The sequence below is a fragment of the Pan troglodytes genome, chromosome 23, assembly GCF_028858775.2.
Source record: "Pan troglodytes isolate AG18354 chromosome 23, NHGRI_mPanTro3-v2.0_pri, whole genome shotgun sequence".
Classification (NCBI taxonomy): Eukaryota; Metazoa; Chordata; class Mammalia; order Primates; family Hominidae; genus Pan; species Pan troglodytes.
In genome coordinates this window covers 47,913,307-47,941,230 of record NC_086016.1, presented here as the reverse complement: position 1 = coordinate 47,941,230, position 27,924 = coordinate 47,913,307, and the positions used below count along the sequence as shown (strand labels likewise).

The 27,924-nt window shown below is 59.9% G+C and overlaps 1 protein-coding gene across 3 annotated transcripts in view; it reads left to right on the top strand.

The window, feature by feature from the left end:
• WNT7B (Wnt family member 7B) overlaps positions 1 to 22,090 on the top strand; it is a 54,952-nt gene extending 32,862 nt beyond the window's left edge. For all 3 annotated transcript variants that reach the window (XM_016939390.4, XM_016939392.4, XM_016939391.4), the window contains exons 3-4: positions 12,793 to 13,064; positions 20,503 to 22,090. In XM_016939390.4, coding sequence (XP_016794879.1) covers positions 12,793 to 13,064; positions 20,503 to 20,982 — 752 coding nt within the window. In that variant the 3' untranslated portion in view covers positions 20,983 to 22,090. The remainder of the gene's footprint in view (positions 1 to 12,792; positions 13,065 to 20,502) is intronic.
• Positions 22,091 to 27,924: the final 5,834 nt, after the last annotated feature.

The following is a 27,924-nucleotide window of genomic DNA, read 5'->3' as shown; positions in this document are numbered from 1 at the left end:
TGACAGACGGACAAGAGTGGAGTGGGGATGGAGTCTGGCTGCAGAGAGGCCATGGCCAAGGACACAGGCCCTATCTGCCCGGGTCCCACTGTGTGACCCTGGGTGCAGCCTGGTGCCCTGGGGACCTTGATGCCCCACCTGCCTCATGAGGGGCCGAGGCGGGGGCTGGGACTCTGCCAGGATTTGGGGTTTCTCCTCAGAATGGGGACATGGAGGTCCCCGCAGAGCTTCCCACGTGGGTTCCGTGGGCAAAGGCTCCAGAGCCCTGGGCCACTGAGGCAGGACACAGACCCCAGGGTGGCTAGGGCCCCTCCCTCGGCCTCACAGGGGCACAGCAGCCTGGCCCTCAGCCATTACTCAGCCCAACTCCTGCCGCCTTTTCGGGAGGGTCATTTCTTTCCTGGCGGTAGCCCCCGCCTGGGCTGGGCCCCGTCACATGAGCGCCTCAGGTCCTGTTGTCCACACATCACAGATGGGGAGACTGAGGCTCCCAAGGAGACCATGTGACTCACCCAAGGCCATGTGGCCCCCAAGGGCCAGAGAAGCCCGCAGGCTCTCAGGGAACCGCCCGCCAGGATCCAGGTGCTGAGAGGCCCTGGGGCAGCCCCGGGGAGGAAGGGTTCTCTGTGCCACCTCACACAGGCAGTTGCTGGCTTTGCCAGAGCACTCCCGAGGGCAGGCCACCCTGGGCTGGACACAGGAGGGGCCTCCTGGGCTCCCCCAGCACCTCAGGGCTGGGGAAAAGCTCCCGGAAGGCCAGGTCCTTCCCACTCGGAGCCTGCTGTCCCCACCTGGGGGGCTGCCGCTTGGCGTGTGAGGGCCTCCGCTGGGTCGGAACAAAGGCCTCAGGCGCACGGGCGCCGGCGTGTTTGGACCTGGTATGACTTTTTCCAATGATCTGTTTATGACAACGGCAGGGAAGAGCTTAGTGTGGAGACGCTGACTCAGCCCGAGCCCGGGCGGGGGCCGGGTGGGGCTGGAGAGAGACACAGGGACAGAGAGGGACCAAGGGACCCAGACGGAGAGGGAGAAACAGAGGGGGAAGGACAGAGACGTGTGGAGAGACATACAGCAGTACACCTGGCACACACACACATGCACACACGTGCACACGTGTGCACACTGCACACACATGCACACTGCACACACGCACACACACATGCACACTGCACACACATACACATGCACACTGCACACATACACGCCTACACACATGCACACTGCACACACGCACACACACATGCACACTGCACACATACACGCCTACACACATGCACACACGTGCACACTGCACACGCGCACACACACGCACATACATGCACACACGCACACACACGCAGCACCCACTCAGGCTGCACCCAGGCCAGGACCATGAGGCCCAGGGTCCAGGCCTCCTCGGAGATGGGTAATATTAATAAAAGCGGCCCAGACGCATCCAGCACTTTATGTTCCTACCCGTCCTGAGCCCTCCACTGCCTCAACTCATCCACGTAGGACCCCATGAGGTGTGTGCTGCTATCACCTTCGTGTAAGCCGCAGAATTAGGTGGAGGGTGTGAGGCAGCCTGTCCAGCCCTCCCTGGCCAGAGTGCACCTTGGCCCCGGCTGGTCCAGGTCAGGATTGCAGCAGGGCCAGGCAGCCGAGGGCTCTGGGCTTCTGATCCTTCAACTGCACAAGCAGGGATTGGGGCCAAGCTGTGGCCTGGAGGCTTCTCTGCCCATGCCTTGGTCTCTGCCTCCACCCCGATGTCCCCAGCCTGAGCTCTGTGTGTGTCAGGGATGCAGATCCCAGACTAGCTCAGGCAGTGAGTTGTCCCCCTGTGACTGAGCCCTGGCTAGGGTCAGAGGGCAGGCTGGGGCGTGGACAGCCACAGGGGGCCATTGTGGGGCCCCACCTGGGACCTGAGCTTCTCTTCCAGCTTCTGTGCCCAACAGCCACTTTGAGTCCTGTCTAGACCAAGACCCCCAGCCTGGACACGGGTGCCACACCAGCTGGGCCGGGTAACACCAGGAGCTGTGGATGTGGTCCAGGAGTGTCTCCTCACCTCCCTTGGTCTCAATCTCTACACGAGTAAACTGGGGAGGGGGGGACAATATTCCCCCATCCAGCTCTAGGCTGTGAAGGGCCTGGGAATCAGGTGGAGTAGGGGGCAGACGGGGGCTCAGAAAACCAAGGAGCTCCCCAGCCAGCCGTGTCCCAGGGACCCCTCCCCAGCCAGGCCTCAGGGACCCCACCCCACCCTGCATCCCTACCCTACCTCAGCCCCAGCAGTCCTCCCCTGACCTATTCTTCAGGAAAGTCTATCTCACAAAAGCTCCCTGCTAAAGGGATTTTAAAGAACCCACGACACCAGGCCTCATCCCATGGTAATGGGAAGCTGAGGCTCGAGGAGTGAGGGCCTTGGCCAGGGTCACGGAGCACAAGCCCCAGTTCCATGGGGGGTTGGCCCCAGGAGGTGGGGGCTGGGCAATGCTGGGACATCTTCGCGGGGCCAGGCTTGAGTTCCCACCTGCCCCTCACCTCTCTCCTGCCATCCCTGGGCACCTTAAGCCACCCGTGGCCGAGGCAACTCTTTCCACTTGATCCTGTCCAGCTTCCTGGTAACAGCCCCCCACCAGCTGCCCTCACTGCACTGGGGTCCTCACTGCAGAAGAGTCTGCACTCTTTTTTTTTTTTTTTTTTTTTAAGACAAAGGCTGGAGTGTCACCCAGGCTGGAGTGCACTGACGCGATCTCAGCTCACTGCAACCTTCACCTCCTGGGTTCAAGTGATTCTGCTGGCTCAGCTTCCCGAGTAGCTGGGATTACAGGCCCCTGCCACCACACCAGACTAATTTTTGTATTTTTAGTACAGACGGGGTTTCGCCATGTTGGCCAGGCTGGTCTCAAACCCCTGATCTCAGGTGATCCGCCCGCCTTAGCCTCCCAAGGTGCCGGGATTACAGGCATGAGCCACTGCGCCCGGCCCTTCTGCACTCTTTCCTCCCTAAACCCCCTCACCCGATCCACTTGCTAATCCCGTTAGCTCTACCCTGAGACTCTGAGACCTGGCAGCTTTTCACCTCCTCTACCTGGCGGGTCATCAGCATTTCTTACCCAAACCCTTGCACAGGCCTCCCGGTGGGTGGGGTGGAGGGTCCCTTTCAATGTAAGTCAAAGTGACACCTTCCGGGGGCTTCCATCTTTTCAGAACAAAGTCCAAGGTCTTCTCCGAGGGCAACATGGTACAGCCCCCAAGGGCCGTCCCCGACTTCATCATCACTGATCTCTGCTGGGACAAACCACTCATGCTCAGCTCATTCTCACCTCAGGGTCTTTGCATTGCTGTTCCCTCTGCCTGGAGCACTGTTCCCTGAACCTCTGTGTTCCTCACCTCTCCCATCCTTTGGGACCCACCTTCAGCATCCCTTCCTGAGAGGAGCACTCATTGGCTACCCTGCACCCCAGTCCCTCCAGCCACCCTACCCTGCCGGCTCCTCTGTGGCTCTGACCCCTGGCCTCTGGCGGCACTGTCTGTGAGCCGCTCCCAGCCTGTCTGCTCCCCGGGTTCAGTGTGTTGGTTCTGCCCTGCTGTGTGCTCGGCCTTGCACTTGACCTTGGGCAACTACTTGATGGATGGGAGGCTGAGAGCCTCACCCCTGGGATTCTGGGAGGTCCGGCCAGGAGGGAGGCTGTACTTGGTGCCGGGGACACACAGGTGGCAATAACGTGAGTGTTACAGGCAGTGTCGCGCGTGTGTAGAGTGTCAAGAGGCTGGCACAGGCAAGCGTGGCGCCCAGGTCAGTGAGGCACAAGGCAGACTTTGCAGCTTTCCCTGTCCCGGTGGGTGTGGAGTGGACTGAGCACAAACTCTGGAGTCCCGGTCAGATCCCGGCTCGGTGTCTCGCCTGCTGTGTCACCTTGGGCCAGTCGCCTGCCTCTCCTGAGCCCAGTGTCCTAATTGTGAAATGGGGGGTCTTAGTTCATACCCATGGGGCCTCAGGGAGGGTTTAAATTGAGTAGGACACGGGTATGAAACCCTCTGAAAGCCATCCATTGGCCCTATGTGTCCATCACAGCTTCAGTGAGATCTAATCCACATACTTCACAATTCATCCATTTAATGTGTACAAGCCCACGGTCTTTAGTATATCCAGAGTTGTGTAGCTGTCACTGCAGTTGATTTTAGAACATTTTCATCACCCCGGAAAGAAACCCTGTGGCTTAACCAGTCCCAGTCCTCTCGCCCCTGGCAACACTCAGGTGCTGTCTGTCTCTCCAACTCCTGCTCCTCTGGGCATTTCATAGAAATGGAATCACACTATATGCGGCCTTTGGTGTCTCGCTTCTTTCACTTGGCATGTTTTGGGGTTTTTTGAGGTGGGGGTTGAGATAGGGTCTCACTTTGTTGCCCAGGCTGGAGTGCAGTGGTGCGAACATGGCTCACTACAACCTTGACCTCCTGGGCCCAAGTGACCCTCCTGCCTCAGCCTCTTGAGGAGCTGGGACCACAGGCACGTGCACCACCACACCTGGCTATTTGCATGTGTGTGTGTGTGTGTGTGTGTGTGTGTTTGTTTGTAGAGACAGGGTTTTGCCATGTTGCCCAGGCTGGTCTCAAACTCCTGGGCTTAAGGCATCCGCCCATCTCAGCTTCCCCAAGTGTTGGGACTACAGGCGTGAGCCACTGTGCCCAGCCGATATGTTTGAGTTTTATCCACACTGTAGCATGTATCAATACTTCATTCCTTTTTAAGGCTGAGTAATATTCTGCCGTATGGATAGAACACATTTTCCTTATCCTTTCGTCCATTGATGGACATCTGGGTTGTTTCTACCTTGGGCTGTTACAAATAAGGATACTATGAATACTTCTGCACAATATATAAGTGGGCGCCTGTTTCATTTCTCTGAAGTGTATGCATAGGAGTGGCAGTGCTGGGTCACATGGTGACCCTACATTTAAGTTTTTGAGGAGCTGCCCAACTTTGCCACAGTGGCTGCAGCATCTCACACTGCCACCAGCATCTCACACTGCCACCAGCATCTCACACTGCCACCAGCATACAGGGGTCCCCATTTCTGCACATCCTCACCAACACTTGGTATTGTCAATCTTTTTTGCCTTTTATTCCTAGTGCGTGTGAAGTGGCATCTCACTGTGGGTTGGATTTGCATTTCCTTGACAGCTAATGATCCTGAGAATCTTTTGTCTGCTTATTGGATGTTTTTATACCTTCTTTGGACAAATGTCTGTTCAGGTCCTTGGCCTACTATTTTTTAGCTTTTATTTTTTGAATGGAAATTAATACGTAATATTACACATATTTACGGGGTCCATGTGATATGTTGATACATGTATACAATGTGTAACAATCAAGTCAGGGTATTTAAGATTTCCTTCCTTTAGAATATTTATCATTTCTGTGTGTTGGGAACATTTCCAGTTCTCTCTTCTGGCTGTTCTGAAATACACAACATGTTGTTCTTAACTGTAGTCACCCCACCATGCTGTCAGACACTACACCTCACTCCTTCCACCTGTGTGTATTTGTAGCTCTCTTTTTTTTTTTCAAGACAGATTCTTGCTTTGTTGCCCAGGCTGGAGTGCAGTGGTGAGATCTTGGTTCACTGCAACCTCCCCTCTCCCAGGTTCAAGCGATTCTCCTGCCTCAGCCTCCCAAGTAGCTGGTATTACAGGCGCACCCCACCACGCCTGGCTAATTTTTGTATTTGTAGTAGAGACGGGATTTCACCATGTTGGTCAGGCTGGTCTTGAACTCCTGACCTCAGGTGATCTACCCGCCTCGGCCTCCCAAAGTGCTGGGATTACAGGTGTGAGCCACCGCACCCAGCCATCTTTGTACCTCTTAACCCACCTTTCTTTATCCTCCAACACCCTCCCCAGGCGCTGGTGTCTGTCATTCCACTCTCTACCTCAATAACTTCAACTTTTTTAGCTCCTCCATGTGAGTGAGAACATGTGATATTTGTCTCTCTGTGCCTGGCTTCTTGTACTTCACATGATGACCTGCATGCCACTGCAGGGATGACAGGGTTTCATTCTTTTTCATGGCTGAGTAATACTCCATTGTGTGTCTATACCACCTTTTCTTTATCCATTCACCCGTTAGTCTTTGTCCTTTCTAATTGAGTTGTTAACCATTTTATTATTGAGTTGTAGAAAATGTCATTTTTTTTTTTTAGACGGAGTCTCGCTCTATTGCCCGGGCTGGAGTGCAATGGCGCGGTCTTGGCTCACTGCAACTTCCACCTCCCAGGTTCAAGCGATTCTCCTACCTCAACCTCCCAAGTAGCTGGGATTACAGGTGCCTGCCACCATGCCTGGCTAATTTTGTATTTTTAGTAGAGCTGGGGTTTCACCATGTTGGCCAGGCTGGGCTCGAACTCCTGACCTCAGGTGATCCACCTGCTTCAGCCTTCCAAAGTGCTGCTGGGATTATAGGCGTGAGCCGCTGTGCCCGGACAAAAATGTCATTTTTTAAAAAGAGGGGCAAGTACGGGAGGAGAATTGAACTGTGTGGGCCGGAAGCACAGACCCATGAGCACAGGTTCACATGGCCGCTGGCGGGCACTGCCTCCAAGGGTCAGCCCAGGTGTACGCCCAGGGACACGTGCAGAGGTGCACACCTGCTGCCCAGGGATGCCCAAATGTGTGTCTGCCCACAAAGATCCCAAATGTGTCATGTGTCACACCTACAGGCATGAAGCTCAGGTCAGCCTGCCCCCAGGACTGTGTGTGCCCTTCTGGCCAGATTGGAGCAATTCTCTCATTTTGCAGGTAGGGAGACAGGGACACAGAAAGGCCCCTTCACCAGTCTGAGGTCACTCAGCTGGCCAATTTCAGGGTCTGGACTTGAAGGCAGGGTGTCAGACTCTGAGCCTCCCCCTTGCTTCCAGAAGGCTCTAGGAGCATGTGTGGCCCCCAGACCTTTGCCCTCACCTCAGTCACTTGAGAACCTCATGTCCTGGATCCCCCATTTCCTGAGCTGCTGTGTGACCCTGGGGAGCACGCTGCCTGTCTCTGGGCCTCAGGCTCCTTGCTGGGGATGGAGGAGCCGCAGTGGATGGTCCCCAAGGGCCTTCCCAGCACTGAAGCTGCAGACTCCTGGCTCTCCTCCTAGGAGGGCACCAAGTACCTCTCCCACCTCCTCCTCCATGCAGTTAATCAGGTCATTAGGAGCTCAACCATGGCTTTCTAACAAAAGTGCACCGGCCCCTGTGGACGCTAGGAAGTGGCAGGGAGCTTGAGTGGATGGCGAGGAGTGGCAGCTGCGGCTGGGAGGGTGGACTCAGCCCCCAGCTTTGCCCTGAGGAGAAGAGGGGGAAGCCTCATCCTGCCTAAGCCCTGGCTTTGTTCAGGACACACATCTGCTCTTTCTAGAAGCTGCTCACAAAGATCTGCCAGGGTCCCCACCATCTCCTCATGGTCAGAATGAGATGACTGTGGATGAAGGCGCAGCTCTGCCCCAGCACACACCCCCTTCCCTGGACATCAGGGTCTGGCTGGCACTGCAGAGGCAGGGCAGGGGGCTGCGTCTCCTCCCTCTGAGCCTGTCCTGGGCCCAGCCAGGGGGTCCTTTGAGGGCTTGAGTTCAAATAACTTACGGAAAAGGGAGCAGAGCTGGATGGCCCTTGCATGGCCAGGCAATTTCTGACCCAGCAGCCTCCATTTACCCACATGTCTCTGAGGACTCTGATACTCTGGATTTGAGGGGACAGCTGGGCAGGGCCAATGGGGCTGGCCTTGGGGAAGAGGCTGTTTCCATCCCAGTCTGCATGGAGCACAGACAGACACCTCGGTCTGTCCTGGAGTCCTTTGCTGTGTCTGGTCCACCCGTAGCCGGCCCTGGACTGCCCACCATCTTGGTGATGTGGGTACCATGCCCATTCGTCCTGTTTGCTCTCAGAGCTGGCAGCTAGGGCTGTGCAGCAAGGTGAGGATTTTGAGTTCCATGTATCAAATGGGAACACAGGCTCAGGGAGGGCTGGTAACTTGCCGAGGCACCAGAGATAGCCTGCACTGGAAACAGTGAATCCTGCCGCAGGGCTGGAACCTTCAGGACCATTACTCAGAAACCCACCCAGTGCTCTTGAGAGCTGTGGGGTGAGGGGTGGCCAGAATATAGTCTGCTCTGGCATTTTCTAGGGATACTGCTGGATGCTGCTGCTGGCTCTAGAATCTGGGGGTACAGACCTGTGCTTGGGTAGGCTGTGGGTCTTCAGAGAGGCCCCTAGGCCCCCCAAGACCCAAGTGTACCAGCAGGACACCTGCTGGCCCCAAACAGAGCATCCATGCTGCCCTCATCCAGCTTCCCCATCACCACACACATCTAGGGCAGCTGCTGCGCTCAGATGGCTTTGGTCACTGCCATGGGCCTATTGCAAATCCCTTCCCGCTTTGAAGGCTCGGTTTTCCCATCTGTGAAATGGGTCTGATCAGAATGGGACTGTCTTGGAGATAAGGTGGTGTGGGGGAGGTGCCCAGTCCAGACCTGCTCATGCATGGGATTTGGGAAACAGCGATGGGTGGGAGGTACAGAAAAGAATCAGATGTGGATCCTGCCCAGCACTCCTGCAGCCTGAGGGGCACCCAGTGAGAGCCCAGAGGAGGGTGTGCCCACTACAGAGGGCATTCGGGGAGGAGGGAGCCTCCCTCCCTGCGTCCAGAGTCTGAGGAGTGCGTGGATATGTGGGAGGGTGGGCAGGTATTCCAGGAAGGGAGGGGACTGCTGTCCCCCAGGGCAGGCGGCAGGAAGCCAGCAGGTCCTTTATTCAGGAGTAGTTACTGTGCACCAGAGGTGGCTGCCCGACCTGCAGGCAGGCCACGCTGGGCTGCAGGCAGTGGTGGGCGAGGAGCGGTGGGGTCAGGCCTCCGGGGCCTTGGGGGCCAGGCCAAGGCACTGGAAGTCGTCTCAGAGGCCTTGGGGGCCACCGACAGCTGCTGAGCAAGGCACATGGGTCCAGGCTGTCTGCACCCACTGCAGAGGACCGGCTTCTAAGTCTAAGCACTGGCTCGCTGTCAGCCTGGAGGAAGCATGGCGTGTGCGCGGACTGGCAAGGTGCCCAGTCACGGCCCCAGGAGGGACTTGGGGAGGGACACGGGGGAAGCCTGCAGCCCTTCTGCCCTTCCCACTACACACCGAGGCACACCATGACAAAGCCCTCGGAGTGGGCGTCTAGGTCTGTAACATGGGGTAACGGGCCCTCCCCCGTGGGCTGTTGTGAGAATTAAACCAGACAACACAGGCAACGTGCCGGGCGCACGGGAGCCCACAGTCCACGGCAGCGACTCTCGCCGGACCTAAGGTCGTTCTTACTGATTCTGCCAAAACTACGACTCTCTGTAGCTCACCTCCCCCTTGTCTCCATGACGAGAGACCAGAGGGTTTGGCTCATTAAAAGCAAATAAAAAAGGAATTAGCAGGAGCGGCAGGCGATGAGTAACCGGTGAGTAACTGAGTCTGAGCCTGGGGCAGGCATAGCCAGGTGAGAGCAGGCGCTTGCGGGAGGCTGGAAGGGAGGCTTGTGGGAAGCGTCCTCCAAGGGTGCAAACCCAGCCGTGGACCTGCCAGCCTGCTCAGGGACTTCAGGACAGTGGCATCCCCTGACCCGCTCTGCAGCCTTCCCATGGGGCAGGAAGAGGAGGGTCACAGGCTGTTGTTCCAGGACCTCTGAGGGGACATCCACATCTGTCCTCAAGGTCCACCGGCTGGGCCCGCACAATCATTTGGGGTTCCTAGACCCCCTCCATCGGGTGACACATGCCCACTCCAGAGCCAGCTCAGCCTCCCTAGAGCTCCTACCCAGAGCCTGCCTGCAGCTGCGCCTTTCCCCCAGGCCCACAGACTGTCCACAGGCAGCATCTTCCCTGGGGGCTGCATAGCCCACATCCCCCCTCTCCTCCTGCCCCAGGTCACCTTAGCCTCAGAGAGGCCAAGCTGGGGGCAGAAGGACCTTCCAGGGCCCCCGACCCCAGGCACTTTGCTCCTCCGTCAGCCTTCCTGGCCTTTGAATTCATTCCCTGGGTTTGAATCTTGCTCCAGCCACTCTCTGTGCCTCTGCTTCCTCCTCTGTAAACCGGGAATCATGGTTGGACGCGCCTCATCCTAACGTCCAGGTGAAATGGGAGCGCATATGAGGGCTGGGTGTGCGCCCGGCGCATGTGGAGAGCCCTGAGGGTGGGCTACGCTGTTGCTGGTGCCGACCGGCCTCTGAATGTTCCGGAATCCACGCCTGTGTGGCCAGACAAGTGCCCTGACATCCAGCCCTCCCCAGCAGCTGGCCCTGGCACCTGGACAGAAAGTGCCACCTGCTTGCGAGACATTCTCCCCCTCCTCTGTGGCCACTCTTGACCTCACCAAACCCTTCCACAGCTCAGCATCTTTGCCTCTGTGTGCCCATGCCGGGAGTGCACGCCTGTCACAGCCACACATACACCACACACACACAGCAAGCGAATCCATGCTCCTTGTTAAGATTTTACCTACTTAAGACGTAACCTCCTCCAGGAAGCCTTCCTTGACTCCACTCCACGGAGGTAGGTCAGTGAATCCTTTGAGGTGCCATGACCCCTCTGTGGCCCTTCTCCACCCTTTACTAGGATCCCCCTCTTGGTTTATTGCCCCCTCCCCCTACCCCCATGAGATTTCTGAGGCTTTCTTGCCAGCAGGCCCTGTTGTGCTTGGGGAATGCAGACAGAATGGGGCGTTTAATACCCCACTTCACACCTCATGCATGGGCTTCCCTTCACATCATCTTGACCTAATTTAGACTCGGGGAAGTGGGTTCCTATATCCTCCTGGCCCTGGCCCAGGCAGGGAGCGGGCAGTGTGGGTAGGCAGTGGCCAGAAGAGGAGAGGCTGGCAGGATGAGGCCCTTCGAAGGCAGGGGCCGTGCTGCCTGCAGCTCAGAGGAGGCTGATCATTGCAGTCTCGGACCTTGCTGGGGAGGGAGGGATGCTGGACACCATCCTCCCCTTAGTTCTTCTCAGGAAGGAAGTTCCTGGGAAGCTGTGGCTCCCTCCATGACGGCAGACAGACAGCCTACCAAGGTCTTCTCCTAAGGCTGGTGGGCCCTATCCCAGTCCTCACCCTGATGGAAGATACCCTAGGGGAAGAGGGACCCCCACCTGGCTGAGCCCCCAGCAGGCTGCGGGCAAGGAAGTGGCCCCAGAGCATGCACACAGCCCCTAGCACAAAGCTGGGCATGCCGTTGGTGCTCAATGGTTGTTCATAGAACAGACCTGACTTGCCTCTCTATCTGCGGGCTGTCACCTCAGCCCCAATAACAGGCACAGCAGTGGGCAACTGAGGGCTGTGCAGGTGCTCGTGGGTGCTGGGCAGGGGACTGCACCATGCCAGCAGTGTGAGTCTCCAGCTGCCCTCTCCTGGGCTGAGCACTGTCCCTGTTCTTCCTGTTGCTGAGATGGGCAGGGAGGTTCCCACTCACTGGAGTTTGGCTCTTGGTCCTCCAGCTGGCATGGTTGAGCCTGCTCGGTGTCCACATGGACCAGGCGCTGGGGACATAGAAATGACATGGACTCAGCCAGGGGCAGGTTGAGAGGGACCCAAGAGTCCAGAGCCAGGATGGAAGGATGCACAGGGCCTGGCCTGGAGCTGGGGGAAACAAAGAGGAAATGAGAGCTGAATCTGCCCATCTCGGGTCTTTGGACCCATATGGAAGTCCCCGCTGGTAAGGCTCACCAGGGAGAGGGTGTCCGGATCTGGGTCAAATCAGGAACTGAAGGGTCAGGTACCAAGTGCTCCCTTCTGGCGGGGGGGTCTGGGAAGGCTGCCTGGACAGGGAGTCCTCAGACCCGGGCTTTGGAAGGTCCTTGGGATTTGGGTATGAAGTGGGAGGGAATGCCACCAAAAAGACCACATAATCGCCAGGGGATGTGAGCAGCGCCTGGAAGGACTGAGTCACTATTCTGGGCAGAGGATGGGGAGAGAGGGCTGAGGCAGCCAGTAGGCATTGACCTGGGACCCTCCCCTCCCAGCTCAGCCGTGGGCTTGGCTCTACCGGCAGAGGGGAGCAGTGAAGGTGCCAGCGAGGGACCTGGCCAGACTGCCCTTGGAGGGAACCAGCTGGTGGCTGGGGGGATGAAGCAGCAGGGAGGACTGCTGCCCAAGTCCAGGCAGTTCTGGGGCCCCTGGGTCAGGCAGGGGTATTAGGAGGAAGTGAGGAAAAGGGGCCGAGGATCTGGAGATGGACTGAAGGTGGGTGGACCAAGAGGGAGATGGCAACAAAGAGCTTCTGAGCTGTGTGACTTCTGCCTGGGTTCCTGGCTGGGGGTGGGGACGAGGCCCCCCATGCTCCCCGTGGCCCCAGCTTCCATCAGCCATGCATGCCTGGTCCCCACGGGGGTCAGTGCAAATGCCTGTTCATGAGGAGGGGCTCCTGGGAGGCTGGCAGAGGGGAGGAGCAGAGGCATGGACACCCATCCCCCTCCATAGGTCCCCACCAGTCACTCTCAGGGCTGGAGAAACTGGGCCTCTACTGCCCAGTCTTGGGAACAGGGAGAGAAGCTGTCGGCAGCACTGCATGCTGGAGGGCAGTCGCAGGGTGCACTGGGGCCTGCTGTATACCAGGCGCTGCCCCCACCATAGCCCTGAGAGGTGGCTCCCATCAGCCCCGCTTTGGTGAGTCAGAGGCTCAGAGGGGGCAAGCGATGAGCCCAGGGTCACACAGCCAGCCAACAGCAGGTGGATCGAGGCCCGGCACCCTGTCCCCTGAGCCCACCTGGCCCAGGGCCTGGGGTCTCACCTTCTGCACCTGTCTGTCCCCGCAGGGAGCCGTGAGGCTGCCTTCACGTACGCCATCACCGCGGCTGGCGTAGCGCACGCCGTCACCGCTGCCTGCAGCCAAGGCAACCTGAGCAACTGCGGCTGCGACCGCGAGAAGCAGGGCTACTACAACCAAGCCGAGGGCTGGAAGTGGGGCGGCTGCTCCGCCGACGTGCGTTACGGCATCGACTTCTCCCGGCGCTTCGTGGACGCTCGGGAGATCAAGAAGAACGCGCGGCGCCTCATGAACCTGCATAACAATGAGGCCGGCAGGAAGGTAGGGTGTGGGTGCGGGTGCGGCTGGTGGGGGCCGTAGCTGGGACCGCTATATCACCCGCTGACCTCTCGGAGCCTCAGACTCCTCTTCTAGCAGAAGCAGTTGAGTCTCCTTAGGTGTGCAGGGGGTGGGGCCGTCTGGGTCCTCCACGTGCATGGCTCTGAGCCTCCCAGCACCTGGAGGAGGCTGTCCCCAACCAGAGATGTGAGAGCCGAGGCTCTGAATGCCAACGCGATGCTCACAGCCCCCAGGGAAGATGGGGACTCCATTTCCATGCAGGGTGTGAGCTGGGCTTGGCTGGGGACCCGGTGGGGGAAGGTCCCAGGCCACAGCCCATGTCCCTGCCCTTGGCGTTCCTGGTCCCAGAGGTCACATCGGCACACCAGGAAAGACTTCCTGGCAGAGGCAGCCTTTTTGCTCAGCAAGGAAGGGATGCCCCCAGGAGGCAGGAGCAGCCTGAGGATGGTGGAAGCTGTGAGCCGGGGGCTGCTGGGGAGCAGGCCGCTCCTGCATGGGGCGGGACGGAGTGTGGTGGGTGGCAATGGAGGAAATTCAGGCAGGGACACACTGGGGAAGAAGTCGGAGCAAGCCGGGCCCCGCCCACTGGAGATGAGGGCCCCAGATACTGGGCTGGGAGGAGCAGCCGCACGGCGGCAAGATGGCCTGAGATAGGGTGGCCAGCCAAGTGGAACGCCCAGCCGGCTCCGGCTCCGAGGCCTGGGGGCTGCACCCAGGGCAGCAGAGCCTAGGGGGCTCCTCAGGTGTGGGACAGACTTGCTATTCCAGGCAAAGAGGAGCTGAAGAATCCCTCGGGCCCAGGGACCATAGCTGAGGCCACTGGTCACTCACTGCCCTTTTCTGTGCCAGGTGCTAGGCTGGGCACGGGGCAGAGAGGAATCAGGGCCCTGGCTATGGGAACTGGGTCCACATGAGGGTTCAGGGGTCACACCCAGGACGGTGAGGGCCTGGGTGTGTAGGAGAGTGTCAGAGTGAAGCTTTGATGGCCACAGGGCTTGGGAAGCAAGTAGGGCCTGGCCCAGAAGAGATCTTGAACCCCAGGCCAGGGGTTTGACTTTCTCTTGTAGATGTGGAGGTTATCATGCAGGTGGTTATTAGGTTATTGTTGGATGGATAGATGGATGGCAGGGTGGGTGGGTGGATGTATAAGTGGATGGATGGATGGAAGGATGGGCAGGTGGGTGGATGGATGAGTGGGTAGATGGTTGAGTGGATGTGTGGATGGATGGGTGGGTGGATGGAAGGACGGATGAGTGGATGGATGAATGGAAGGATGGGTGGATGGATGTGTGGGTAGGTGGAGGGATGCGTGAATGGATGGAGGGATGGATGGACGGAAGTATTGGTGGGTGGATGTATAGAAGAGGGGAGGATAGATGGATGGGTAGATAGATGAGTGGGTAGATGGTTGAGTGGATGGAAGGATAAGTAGACGGATGAATGAAAGGATGGATCGGTGGATGAATGAGTGGAAGGATGGGTAGGTGGATGGAAAGATGGATGGATGGATAATGGATTGGTAGGTGGATGGATGAATGGAAGGATGGGTGGGTGGGTGGATGGGTGAATAGATGGATGGATGAAGGAATGAGTGACACAGGCTTTGCCTCCAAGGAACTCACAGACAGCACGTGAGCACTAGTCTCCAGGTACAGGCAGATCACAGTCCATGCCATAATGGAGGCCTACGAACCTTGAGAGTCCAGAGGAAAGTGTGGTTCACCTACCTGGAGGCATCTGGGAGGACTCCCTGGAGGAGGAGAAGGCAAGGCTGAGCCCTCGTAGGAACCACCACCATCCTTGAGCCTCTGCAGCTGCTTAGGTTCTGAGCAGAGCCTTTCCCACACCCCCGGGGAAGAAACTCTCACTGTCCCCATTTTAAAGATAAGGAGAGTGAGGCTCAGAGTGAGCAGCAGACCTGGATGAGTGGTTCTGGAGGCTTAAGCTCGGGTCCCTGCTTGTGGGGAAGTGTACACAGCAGAGATGCAGGGAAGAGCACTCCAGGCAGAGGGAATAGCACTGGTAAAGGCATGGGGAACCAAGGTCATGGTATGTCGTGGTATGCAGTGTGGGGAAACCAGGGCCGGGATGGCCGGGTAGGGTGTTGTTGGGCTATAGGTGCCATTGCAGGGCCCTGGGGCAGTGACACTGACCAACTCAGGGACCAGGGTTGTGTCTGATTTAGCTCTAGGGTGCTGTGTGAACCCCAGGGCTGACTTAGTGTGGGACTTGGAGGTGTCTGGTGACTCACAAGTGATGGAAAGGCAGAAGGGAAATGGAGGCAGACAGGACTGGCCCCTGGGGAGACAGGAGGTGGGAAAACAAGAAGGCTGGTGATGGTCCCCACGGGTGGGCAGGGGACAAAGAGGACAGCCACAGGAAAGGGCTCTGATGATGCCGCCAGTGGCCAATTCTCCTACCAGCCTTGTCTTGGATGGTCGGTGGGGCCCTGGCTGACCCACGCTTCTGCTGAGCCTTGGCCTCCTCATCTGCATAGTGGGTGCAATGCACTTTGTCCCCCCCCCAACTCCTCACTGCCCCGACCCTGTGCACCTGTGGGGCACAAGCATGGTCTGAGCCCTTGGAGAAGGCCGAGGGTGGTGGCATCACGGTGACCCTCAGGACAGGGTTCTTTCTAAAGAGCACAGTGCTCATCACGGCAGTGGGAGGTGGGTGTAGGGTGGGGCTTTGGAACTTTCCATAAGCATAGATCCAGCCCTTCCTGGGTTGGTGCTGGGGCCCTAGCCCCATCACAGAGTACCAGGCCTGCCCCTGCCCTCCAGCTTCCTCAGGACCCCGCTGCACAGTGAGGTGGGTGGAAAGCAGCTGACTGCCGCCACAGACAAGTGCCGCAGGTGGGGCCTTAGAGCAAAGGACACCTGTTCTCTCTCAGCTCTGGGGCCCCAAGTCCAAAATCGAGGTGCTGGTTGGCAGGGCTGCACTCCCTCTAGGCACCAGGGGAGGAGACTTCCTGGCTCTCGCAGCATTCCTCAGCTCCCAGTGTTCCTCTGCTGTGGCCGCATCCCTCCAGCCCCTGCCTGTCTTCACCAGGTCTCCTCTGAGCCTGAGTCTTCTTCTCTTCCATCTCTTTGTTTTGAGACGGAGTCTTGCTCTGTCGCCGAGGCTGGAGTGCAGTGGCCTGATCTCTGCTCACCACAACCTCTGCCTTCCGGGTTCAAGCAATTCTCCTGCCTCAGCCTCCCGAATAGCCGGGATTACAGGCGTGTGCCACTGTGCCCAGCTAATTTCTGTATTGAGATGGGGCTTCACCGTGTTGCCCAGTCTGGTCTTGAACTCCTAACCTCAGGTGATCTGCCCGCCTCGGCCTTCCAAAGTGCTTGGATTACAGGTGTGAGCCACTGCGCCTGGCCCTGTTCCGTCTCTTATATGGACACTCTCATTGGATTTAGGGCCCACTTGGACAACCCAGGGTGACCTCCTCTCCGTTGTTTCCTTAACCACATCTGTAAAGGCCCTACTTCCAAACAAAGTCACTTGCCGAGGCTCTGAGCGGACATGAATTTGGGGGGTTGCTATGCCATTCCCCTAGCTGGCATGTGGCCCAGGCTGGTGTCCCTGGTGGGCAAGAGTGAGATGGGCAGAGTCTGGAGGCCCACCCCTGCCCCCACTTCTACCAGACCAAGGCCCTGGCTGCCCTTCCCCAAGCTCCCTGGGGGGCGGGGGTGGCCTTTAATGGGCTGCTGCAGGGTGCCTGTGCAGAAAACTCTCAGAGCAGCCCCTGAGGTTTTGGAGACCTGAGTGCCCAGTGCTCGGCCCCAGCTCTGCCCCTGGCACATGGTCCCCACTGCTACATGGGGCAGGCAGTTCAGCAGGGCAGACAGAGGCCACGCCCCCAAGACCAACCCAGTGAAGGCAGGAGATTGTCCATCTGCAGAGGCCTGGGGGCTGTGGTCTGGACGGCTGAGGGCACCTTTCTTGGTGACATGGGGTTAGAAGCCATCACTGTGGAGTTTCACCAGCTCCTGGAGCCAGGGGGTGGGAACCCCATTAGCTGGCCATGTCCCACGTCTTGGCACAGCCCTTCCCTGACTGAGGGTCCACAGCGTCCTGCTGGGTGGGCGCATTGTTCACACCGTCCTAATGGGAGCGCCGGATCCTGGGAGGGGCACACCCTCCACACACTCCTTCTCGGCCAGTGGCTCATGACATAACTTCACTTGAGGCCACATTCAGTCCACTCTGTGGGCTCGTGGTCAGAGGGTGAAGCAGACGTGGGCTGTGTCCCTGAGGGGCTCACAGGTCAGGGCCACACTTAGGGGCAGGGACCGGCCAGCATGGGAGGTGCTGTGGAAGAGGGTGTGAGGCACCTCATTCCACTGCCCCAGGCCGTGGCCAGGATCCAGGGTGAGGTGCCTTCTGTCGGCCCCAGCAGCTGGAATATCGGACGCTAGTTTCCTGGGCTGGTCAGTCTCACCCTGGAAGGACTTTAGTCCACCAACCCCATGACTCCCCTGCCTGGCTGTAACTGAGCACTGTTTCCAGAGCACAGGCTACACCCTTATTCTGGAAAGAACATTGAATTGGCCCTTTCCTGGAGCCCCCTCAGTCCACCACCCCCTTGCCCAACCAGGCCCCCAGCGTCGAGGAGGAACCAAGGCCTGGAGAAGCGGCCCCTGCGGCAGCCTGCAGCTCCCCTGAGCAAGATGAGCTCACTCTGCCCTGCCAGGTGGTCTCTTGGGGCAGGGGGCCGGTCTCAGCGCTGGCGCCACCATTGCTGTTGCTCGAATGCCCAGGGCACTGGAGAAGGAAACGGCACATTCTTGAACCCTGTGATCACTTCCTGGGAGAGGCTCTGACCCAAGGGATCCAGCCAAGCGAGGATGTGGCCCCTCGCTCTGCAAGCAGCGGCCCAATAGGCTTTATTTGCGGATGGTCATGGGCCTGGCCCTGCGGGAGCCGATTATCCCCAGGCGGGCAGTAGCATGCAGCTGGGTTCCCTGGCCTTGATGAAGACCGGGAGACAGGGACGGGGGAGGGGGAGGGATACAGGGCACAGTACCAGGGGCAGCCATCCTGGGCCACAGCAGGAGCACTAGAGGGAGCTTGGGCCTAGACCACGTGGCCTGCACACCCTCTAGTCTGGACAGGCCTGCCAGGTCTCTGGCCATCCAGGCCCATCTGAGGAGGGTGAGCAGCCCGGGGTGGGGTGAACTTCTCCCGGCTGGGAGCTCCGAGAGGGGCCACCATCAGGGCAGCTCCTGGGGTGGCGCCTGGCCTGGGGAACGTCCGAGCAGGCTGTGTGGCCAGGGCCAGGGACGCTTCCAGGCCTGAAGGGCAGGTTAGTGGAGGGAAGGGCTTTTCCAGGAGGGGACAGATCCCAGCACAGATGATCAGGGAGCTGGGGTGATGGACAGGATGGGAGAGGGACAGGAGGCAGGGAGGAGGTCCCAATATACTCTCTGGGGGTCGCCCAGACACGCAGTCCAGGCTCTGGCCCATGACCTTGGCCCAGATGCCCCTCAGCCCAGCAATTCCCCAAAGCTGCCCCACCCTCTGCCATCCTGGGAGGGACATCAGCCTCCCTCTCCCACCTCCCTCAAGCTCAAGTCTCTCCAGTCTCCCCAATCTCTCCAGTCTTTGTCCAAGGGCATCACTGATGCAGAGCAGAGAACACCCCAGCTCCAGGCTGCCAGCCTAGGGCCCACGCGGCACCCACCTGATGAGCCTTTGGACCCACCCAGCACCCGCCTGATGAGACTTTGGGCCCGCCCGGCACCCACCTGCCAGCCTAGGGCCCACCCAGCACCCACCTGATGAGCCTTTGGGCCTGCCCGGCACCCACCTGCCAGCCTAGGGCCCACCCAGCACCCGCCTGATGAGCCTTTGGGTCCCCCAGCACCCACCTGCCAGCCTAGGGCCCACCCAGCACCCGCCTGATGAGCCTTTGGGTCCCCCGGCACCCACCTGCCAGCCTAGGGCCCACCCGGCACCCACCTGATGAGCCTTTGGGCCCACCCAGCACCCACCTGCCAGCCTAGGGCCCACCCAGCACCCGCCTGATGAGCCTTTGGGTCCCCCGGCACCCACCTGCCAGCCTAGGGCCCACCCGGCACCCACCTGATGAGCCTTTGGGCCCACCCAGCACCCACCTGCCAGCCTAGGGCCCAGCCTTTTCCTTCATGCTCAGTGGTCTCCAGACCTTCGCTCATGTTGAGCCCCTCCCGGAATGCTGTCCTCTTTGTCTAACGAGCTCCGACTCATCCATCAATACCCACACCTCCTCCAGGAAGCCCCTCCCTCAGGCACCCTCACTGCAGCAGGATTAGGCTCTCCTGGGTTCCTGCAGCACCTTCACTATGTCCCGTGCTGAACTGTGAGCTCCAGAGGACCTCAAGCAACCAGGCTGGGGAAGCTGCTTGGGGCAGTAGCCAGCTCTGTGGGGTTCTCTCCCTCTTTTTCTTGAACTCATTCATTCATTCATTTTCTGGGGGACTTCTCCACTAGGCTAGAGCTGGGGGCCAACAGCAGGTGCCCCATGGCCGTGAGTTCTGGCCCGAGGGACAGAGGGTGGCCAAGCCCCGGCAGGGCTGGGCTGCCGAGTGAGGCCAGCAGAGCTCTGACAGCTGACAAATGGCCCCTCTGCAGCCGTGGGGCGCCAGCTAATAATTCCCCATCTTCAATCAGGCCCGGCTGGCAGGGCCCTTTCGATCCGGGTAAATGAGTACCTGGGGTCAGGGCTGGCTCTGGGAATCAGCCTTCCGGGGCCATGGAGGGAGGCCCAAGGAAAACACTCGGCTGCACCTGTGGAGGGCCCTTGTGGAGCTGGGGAGAAAGAACAGCGGGCGGGCCGGGGCTGTCGGCTTCTCAGCACGCCCGGGCCTCGCTGATCCGTGTACTCGCCTCCCCTGCCCCCCTCGGCCTTGGGCAAACGTGCGCCGAGGGCCACCGGCACTCCAGGCTTCCATTAAACACCAACTGCATGCCAGACCCTACGCTAAGCTCGAGGGTGGGGAGCGGGAGAGATGGCAGGGTGGGGTAATGAGCATTTATTAAGCACCTACTGTTGCTGGGCCTACCCCACCTGCTGCCTGTGACCTGCAGCAGGTCCCACAGCCCCAAACCTCGGTTTCCTCACCAGTGCATGAGCAGGATATAGCATCTCCTTGAAGGGCTGTGAGAGTCTAACAAAGTACCTTCAATAAATGTACAGCAGGCTCTGCCAAGTCCTGAATATTCTCACTGTACCCTCACAACCTCCTATGCAGTGGAGACCTATTGTTAGCAGCCCCATGTAATAGGTGAGGAGGCTGAGGCTCAGAGAGGGAGAGACACTCACCTGTGGTCACACAGCCCAAGGGGAGGAGCAGGCTCCAGGGCTGGGCTAGAGGCAGGGGTAGGGGAACTTGGAGGGGCCCAGCTTGGGCCATGCCGTGCCGAGCAGCTTCCCTGTCACCCGCAGGTTCTAGAGGACCGGATGCAGCTGGAGTGCAAGTGCCACGGCGTGTCTGGCTCCTGCACCACCAAAACCTGCTGGACCACGCTGCCCAAGTTCCGAGAGGTGGGCCACCTGCTGAAGGAGAAGTACAACGCGGCCGTGCAGGTGGAGGTGGTGCGGGCCAGCCGTCTGCGGCAGCCCACCTTCCTGCGCATCAAACAGCTGCGCAGCTATCAGAAGCCCATGGAGACAGACCTGGTGTACATTGAGAAGTCGCCCAACTACTGCGAGGAGGACGCGGCCACGGGCAGCGTGGGCACGCAGGGCCGTCTCTGCAACCGCACGTCGCCCGGCGCGGACGGCTGTGACACCATGTGCTGCGGCCGAGGCTACAACACCCACCAGTACACCAAGGTGTGGCAGTGCAACTGCAAATTCCACTGGTGCTGCTTCGTCAAGTGCAACACCTGCAGCGAGCGCACCGAGGTCTTCACCTGCAAGTGAGGCCAGGCCCGGAGGCGGCCGCGGGCACCCTGGAACCCGGCGGCATTTTGCACATCCACTCCTCACCTTCCCTGCCTTGGTGCTGCCAGCAGCAGACATAGACGGGTGCAGAAGCGGGGAGCTCCAGGTGCAGGAGGGCACCGGCCGGGGCCCACGCCCTCTGCCCGCCTCCCTGGGGCTCCTTCCTGCCACCTCCTCCCATCACCTCCTGCGGCAGAACAGCGCCCGTGACCCACCCAGAGAGCAAGGCCAGGGGCCTTGGTGCTCCCCAACGGGGCCCGGCAAGTTCCCTTTCTTCTCTCTGGGAAAATGAACCTCCAGGACACACCTGTATCCCAGAGAGCAAAGTGATGAGGAGACTGAGCATCCCCAGCCCCACCCGGCGGCATGGACACAGAAAAGCTACGCCGGCTGGCCTCTCCAGACCAGTTCCCAGGCTGGGTCTGCCGCCGGGCCCTGGGGCGGTGGGGACAGATGTTGACACAAATTATTTATGTTTTCTTAGTATCAGAAGAGGATTCTCGGCACTAACGCATAGCCAGTCCTAACTCCGTACTCTGTGTCAGCCCATCCCCTCGACACCCTCTGTTTCCTTTCCCGGCCCCACCTGGCCGGCCCTCTGCCCCTGCAGAGCCGAGGCAGCCTGGGGTTGATGGGGACCACGCGGTGCCCGCAGGTCCTAGAAGTGAGCTGGGCAGGGGCTCTTCGGACCACACAGCCCTGACCGGGCCTTGGAGGAGAGCCATGGACAGGCTCCTCCATGCCATCTTTCCTTCTTTTGAAAATCCTATCAATGGCCGGGCGCGGTGGCTCATGCCTGTAATCCCAGCACTTTGGGAGACCGAGGCAGGTGGATCACCTGAGGTCAGGAGTTCGAGACCAGCCTGGCCAACGTGGTGAAACCCTGTCTCTACTAAAAATACAAAAATTAGCTGAGCGTAGTGGCGTGCACCTGTAATCCCAGCTACTCGGGAGACTGAGACAGGACACTTGCTTGAACCCGGGAGGTGGAGGTTGCAATGAGCCAAGATTGTGCCACTGTATTCCAGCCTGGGTGACAGAGCACGACTCTGTCTCAAAAAACAAAAAAAAAAAGAAAAGAAAATAATATCAAGCAAATCAAAATATCACCCACGTCAGGTTCCAGGAGTCCTTCGTTCCCTCCCTCATCCTGTCACCTCCAGTTTACAGAGACCCCCTTCCCCCTGGAGCCAGCCTGACCCCTGGGACAGTGCTGCCGTGGGGGTCAGGCAGGTGGTGAGTGGTCAGGGATGTTTGTCCCATTTGACAGATGGGGACTCTGAGGCCCAGAGTGGCACAAGGACCTACCAGAGACCCTGCAGCTGTGAGTGGAGGCTTCCACCTTTCTCCTGCCCAGCCTGGGGCTCTGGACCTGGGAGAACACATCAGGATGCCCAGGGTGGCAGGAGGTAGCTCCCATGCCTTGAGGCACTCGGCTGCTCCCTCCACCCCCTGACAGCCTCACTGGGGCCTGCACTCCCCTTGGTGCCTTTGAGGCTTCGCCTAGCCCTGTCCTGGTCCTTTTACCCTGACCCCAATGCTGAGAAAATCTGGATCCAGAACTGGACATGTCCTTTCTGGATGCTCCCACCCCTGTCTCTGAGGCGCATGAGTGACAGAGGGAGGAACTTGTCCGAGGCCAGAGAGGATGGTCTGCAGCTGGCTCCTGGTGCACCCCCACTGCCCACGGCCTGGCCCCCATTTAGGGTGTGTTCTCTTGGAAGCCCGTAGGAATGTGTTCTTGAGCAGCCGACAAGCCAAGGGCCTGGGCTCAGCCTGGGGCAAGTGGGTCCCTCCTGGGCTCTGGCCCTGTGGTCCAGCCCATGTGCCCCTAACCATGCCTGGACGCTCTGAGTCTCCGGGCCACCGTGAATGCCCCACCCTCAGCCTGGCCCCATCCCCTTACCTTCCCCAAGTCCCAGAACACACCTGAGTCCACAGGCCCGGCAGCCTCTGCAAGGAACCTGGTTAACTTATGTTGTTATATAGCGTCGAAATGTCTATAATGTCTTTAAATTATTGTGACCTACACTGGGTACCGGAGAGGGGGATGGCTGCGGCCCCCATCCCTCATCCCCCATCCCATCCCTCATCCCTATTCCCCATACCCACCCCCCATCCCATCCCCCATCTCCCGAACCAGGCTTCTCCTGCTTGAACAGACCCTTGGGGCCCCTGATGCCACCGAGACACTCGCACTGTCCCTTGGCTGCCGGGCACCCCACTGAGCCCCTGCCCACCCCAAAGTCTGCCAGCAACAGGCCCTTTGCCTGGGTGAGACGGGGGTCAGGGTGGCCCAGATGGGGGTGATGGCGACCAAGGTGCTGCGTCCCCACCCTTCTGACGGCAGCGTCCCCTGGAGGGGAGTGCTCGGCCCAATAAAAGCTGGAATCGGAAAAGTGAGTGTGTGTGGAATCCCCATGCGATGTACCTGCAGCTGCGGCCCCACCGGTGGGGACACATGCTCTGCCCACCCAGGATGAGCCCCCGAGGCCTTCATGTGCCCCCAGCTGTCTGGCTTCCTCCTGCCCCTCTGTGGGCCGTCCCTCCCATCCTCACACCAGACACCCTTGCCCAGAGCCCACCCTTGAGATCCAGTCATGCCTACCTGCCTCCAGGCACCTTTGGGCTGTCCCCACCCAGCCAGGGGAGCTGGGGCACTGGACACAGACCCTGAGGCCTTGCTGGACAGCACCAGGCTCAGGCTGCGGGGACAGGAGGGCCATGGGCCTGGCACCTGGTTACTGGGGGCTGGGCCGGAGCTGCTGTAAGAAGAAGGGACAGCAGGCCCCACTGGCCCCTGTGCCTCTGCTTCCCTCTGACCAGGGTGGGGTCTGGCTTTCAGGGTCCCTGTAGGTCCATCCAGCTGGGTCTGGTGGATTTTGGCTCCACAGCCCTGGGGCCTGCCTTGCTCTCACCAGGCCTGGGAAGGTAGCATGAGGCCCCCAGAAGCTCAACAGCCTGCGGCTGGCCACAGGCTCCGCTGCTCCTCCCCAGAGCCTGGCCATGGCAGGGCCTCCCAGCCTGCAGCCTGCGAGAGCCGTGCACATGGCGATGCACAGCGCTTCCCCGAGGGCCAGAGGCATGTGGCAGGGCCGGTTTGGCCACTGCCTGCTGTCCCAGCAGCCTGGCATCGGGTGGAACTGCTGATCAAACAGACCCCATCCTTGCTGTGCCCAGCCCGGGCACCCACGGAACTGGCCCCAGACCCAGATCCCAGTGGAGGGGCTTCTCAAGTGGAATGGACCCCTCCAGGGTGTGGAGAGGGGGTGACAGCCAGAAAAGAATGTTGGACTCACAGTCCCAGCCCTGTTCCTTCCTGATGCATGGGCAGCCTCTGGGGCGACCCTCCTGGATGTACAGCCTCAGTCTCCCCATCTAAGAGCAGAGGGTGGCCCGGGGCCAGGACTTGGTGGTCGGTGGGGCTCATGGGGCTGGCGTGCATGGGGCCTGGGCTGGGCAGTTTGGCAGGAGGCCCTGGTTCCCTGTGAGACAGTAAGTGAATCAGCGGCGGCGGCAGCAGCGGCACGCCGGGGTCCGGCTACTCCCACAGGGCCAGGAATGAGGAAGCCTCTGAGATGCCCGGCCCTGGTGCCCAGACTGTACTGATTTCTTGGCTCTGGTTCAACCCCCGCCCAGTCCCCTCGGGCTGCCCTGCACATCCTCCCAGGGGGCCTGCTGGAGGCCTCGCCCTTGCTGCTGGCCTGGCCCGGGGGCCCACCTGACCCCAGCCCCAGGCTCCACCCCTAAGGCTCACATTTTGGGAGCATTTCCCCCTGGCCAGCCCCTCGCACCCCCACTCAGTGGCTCACTGCTGCATGGGGTGGTGCCCCCACGTGCTTAGCTCTGGCCAGCCCTGCCCTGCAGGTGTTGCCCACACCAGGGGCTTTCCTGCCCTCTGATTGGCCCCAGCGGTTCCTGCACCAGGCGTGCCACCTGGCTGCTCCCAGACATAGGCCATTCCTGTGGGCTTTGCTGGGTAAGGTGTAGGGACCGATGGCTGGAAGGGCCGGAGTTCTGGGAACCCATCTCTACACAGGCTCGCTGGCTAGTTCCTTTGCAACTTCAGTTCTGCCCTGGGCTGGCCCTGACTTCCGACCCCACTTCCCCTGCGGTGCCTGTGCCCACAGCTGCCGGTGGTGAAGCTGGTGGCCCATCTGGGGGGATGCAACAGCTGACGACCCAGGCAGCCTGGGAGCGAGGAAAGGGTTTTTTCTGCACTCACTCCTCCAGGCCTCTGAGCCTGGGCTTCCCGCTCTGTATAATGGATGTAAGGGAACAGAGCCTCTGCCCTGCTGCCACCGGGTCCCCTCCTCCTCTCTTGGGGGATCCACGTCCTTCCCTGACTCACAGCTGAGCTGCAGCCCTGGCTCCCACCCTGCCCTGTCCCACCGGGCTGCCCGCGCCATTCACTTGGCACTCTCTGGTGGCCAGATCACACAGGGGCCCTGTGGCCCTGGAGGGCAGAGGATGTCTCATTGGTGTACCCTTAGAGTCCTTTCTGACCCACTGAGGTGCCCACAGCCCACCCCCTCCCCACCCCCCTGCAGAGTGAGCCCCAGCCCTGCCTTTGCTCCCGTTGGCTCTTCCCAGGATGCACCCCACACTCTTCCTTCCCTGACTCCGGCTTGCAACAAGCTGGCTGTAGAATCTTGCTCTCTCCTCCTCCCCTGCCTCAGCTCCCACCCTTAGGGGCAGCGGTCCTGTTTCTGTGACGGCCCCTGTCTCCCAAGCTGGCTGAGCTCCAGCACACCCCCGTGCTAGGCCTTGGGCCTGTTCCACACGTGTCCACGACCTTCACAACACCCCTTCCCCAAATAGGTCAGTGCTAGTTCCATTTTACAGACGGCAAAACTGAGGCACAGAGAGTAAGGAAACCCATCCAAGCTCAACAGCCAGTGAAAGGCAGAACCAGGATTTGAATCCAGGCCCTCTGGGGTCTTCCTCCTACCCAACTCATGTGCCTCCTCCCATGAGGGGACACAGAGGCCCAGGGACCTTGTCCAAGGTCACAGAGAGATGAAGGGGAAAAGAGTGGCTATGGCTGGTCTCAGAGAGATGACAAGCAACACTGGATCTTCACCAACAGAACAAGAAAGACCCAGTTAAAAAGCAGCAGGCAAGGTCTGAGTTCCATGCGTCTGAGTGAACTTCACAACTCCCAGAACTGGGAGTTAAAGGAGGGGGATCAGGAAGGAGGGGCTGTGGACCACCTTTTCCCCAAGCTGGGCTAGTCTTGCTGGCCCCTTGGGAGGGGCCATGGTCAGGGGGTAGAGGGGCAGAGGGGCAGAGCAGTGCACAGGGAGGGGTGGCTGAATCGCCCTGTGCCAGACACACAGGAAAACCTGAGCTCCCCGAGCAGAGCCGCCAGCTTGCTCCCGGGAGAGCCCAAAGCTGGAGCAGGTGCTGCAGACTCCTTCCGCCACGGGAACCGGGGAGTCCAGCTGGCGGTCACCCAGGCCTCGTCCTAGCCTGTTTCCCTCTGAGTCTGAGCTTGCACCTGCCTTCCTTCCCTAGGGTTCTACGTGTCTGTTCATCAGGTCTTTGCACTTGAAGGACCCGGGGACTCAGAGACACTTGGCCTGGGTGCCCTAGGACCCTTGGGAATCAGAGCCTGTGAGTTTTGGGGATCCAGGGAGTTGCATGTTGATGCCCACAGCAGTGCCCCATAGATAGACAGTGCCCAGTGGGCAGGTGGCCAGCAAAATGCAAAGGAGAGGGGGTCTCAGGACCCAAAGCTCACCTACAGCCTGCCCTTGGCAGGTGCTCCTGCCAGGACCCTGGGGTGAGCAGTGCCTCCAGCCAGAACTGGAGACCCAGCTCTTTTTTGAGTCGTCTGCTGACCCCACCTTAGGACACATGGAGGTCGTGCCAGGGGAGGCAGCCTGGGCCTCCAAGCCACTGTCCTGTGTCCAGCACCTCTTGTGGTCTGGGCCACTCACCTCTCACAGCTGGAGTCCTGTAGCCACAGAAGGGAAAACCCTCCCAGCCTCACTCGGAGGCAGCGGGGAGGAGACGCAGGCAGAAGCTGAGGAGTCCTCTCACTCCATCTGCAGGCAAGGGCCTGGGGCCAGCAGGGCAAGGCCGGGACACCTTCTGGGTCCAGACCCAGGTGTCCTACCTGAGGCCACACTGCTTTCCCTGGGCAGGCAGCCCACCCACCCTGAGGCCTAAGGGTGGCCTCACAAGCACAGTGCCAGGAGAAGCCCAGTGGAAGGTCTTGGACAGGACCCCTGGAGAGGTCCCTGTGGCGTCTGCAGCTCTGGAAGCCCTCGTCTGAGCTGCTGGGGCCAAAAAAGCCACAGCTGGGGCCACTTGCCGGCTGGGCCTGCACACACCATCCCCGTCCGAGCTGCTGGGGCCAAAGAAGCCACAGCTGGGGCCACTTGCGGCTGGGCCTGCGCACACCATCCCCGTCCGAGCTGCTGGGGCCAAAGAAGCCACAGCTGGGGCCACTTGGGGCTGGGCCTGCGCACACCATCCCCGTCCGAGCAGCTGGGGCCAAAGAAGCCACAGCTGGGGCCACTTGCGGCTGGACCTGCGTACACCATCCCCGTCCGAGCTGCTGGGGCCAAAGAAGCCACAGCTGGGGCCACTTGCCAGCTGGGCCTGCGCACACCATCCCACTTTTCCAGATGGGTGGGGGCCCTGCCCACGGTTCTTCCCTGGCCCCCGGCTCCAACCCTCCCTCTGGCTCCCACCAAGCATGGCCCATGGCATCCACCCAGTCACACACTCGTTTCTTCACTCATGTCTTCATGTGCCCATCACGTGCTGGGCCCTTCAGTGCCTGGAGCGTGGTCGGGCATTGTGGGGTCTCAGAGCTGAGTCTCAAGTGGGGTCCTCTCCCAGTTAGCCCCAGGCCAGGACGAGGGGCAAAATGACAAATGAACAGTTCCCCTCAGCCTCCATGACCAAGTG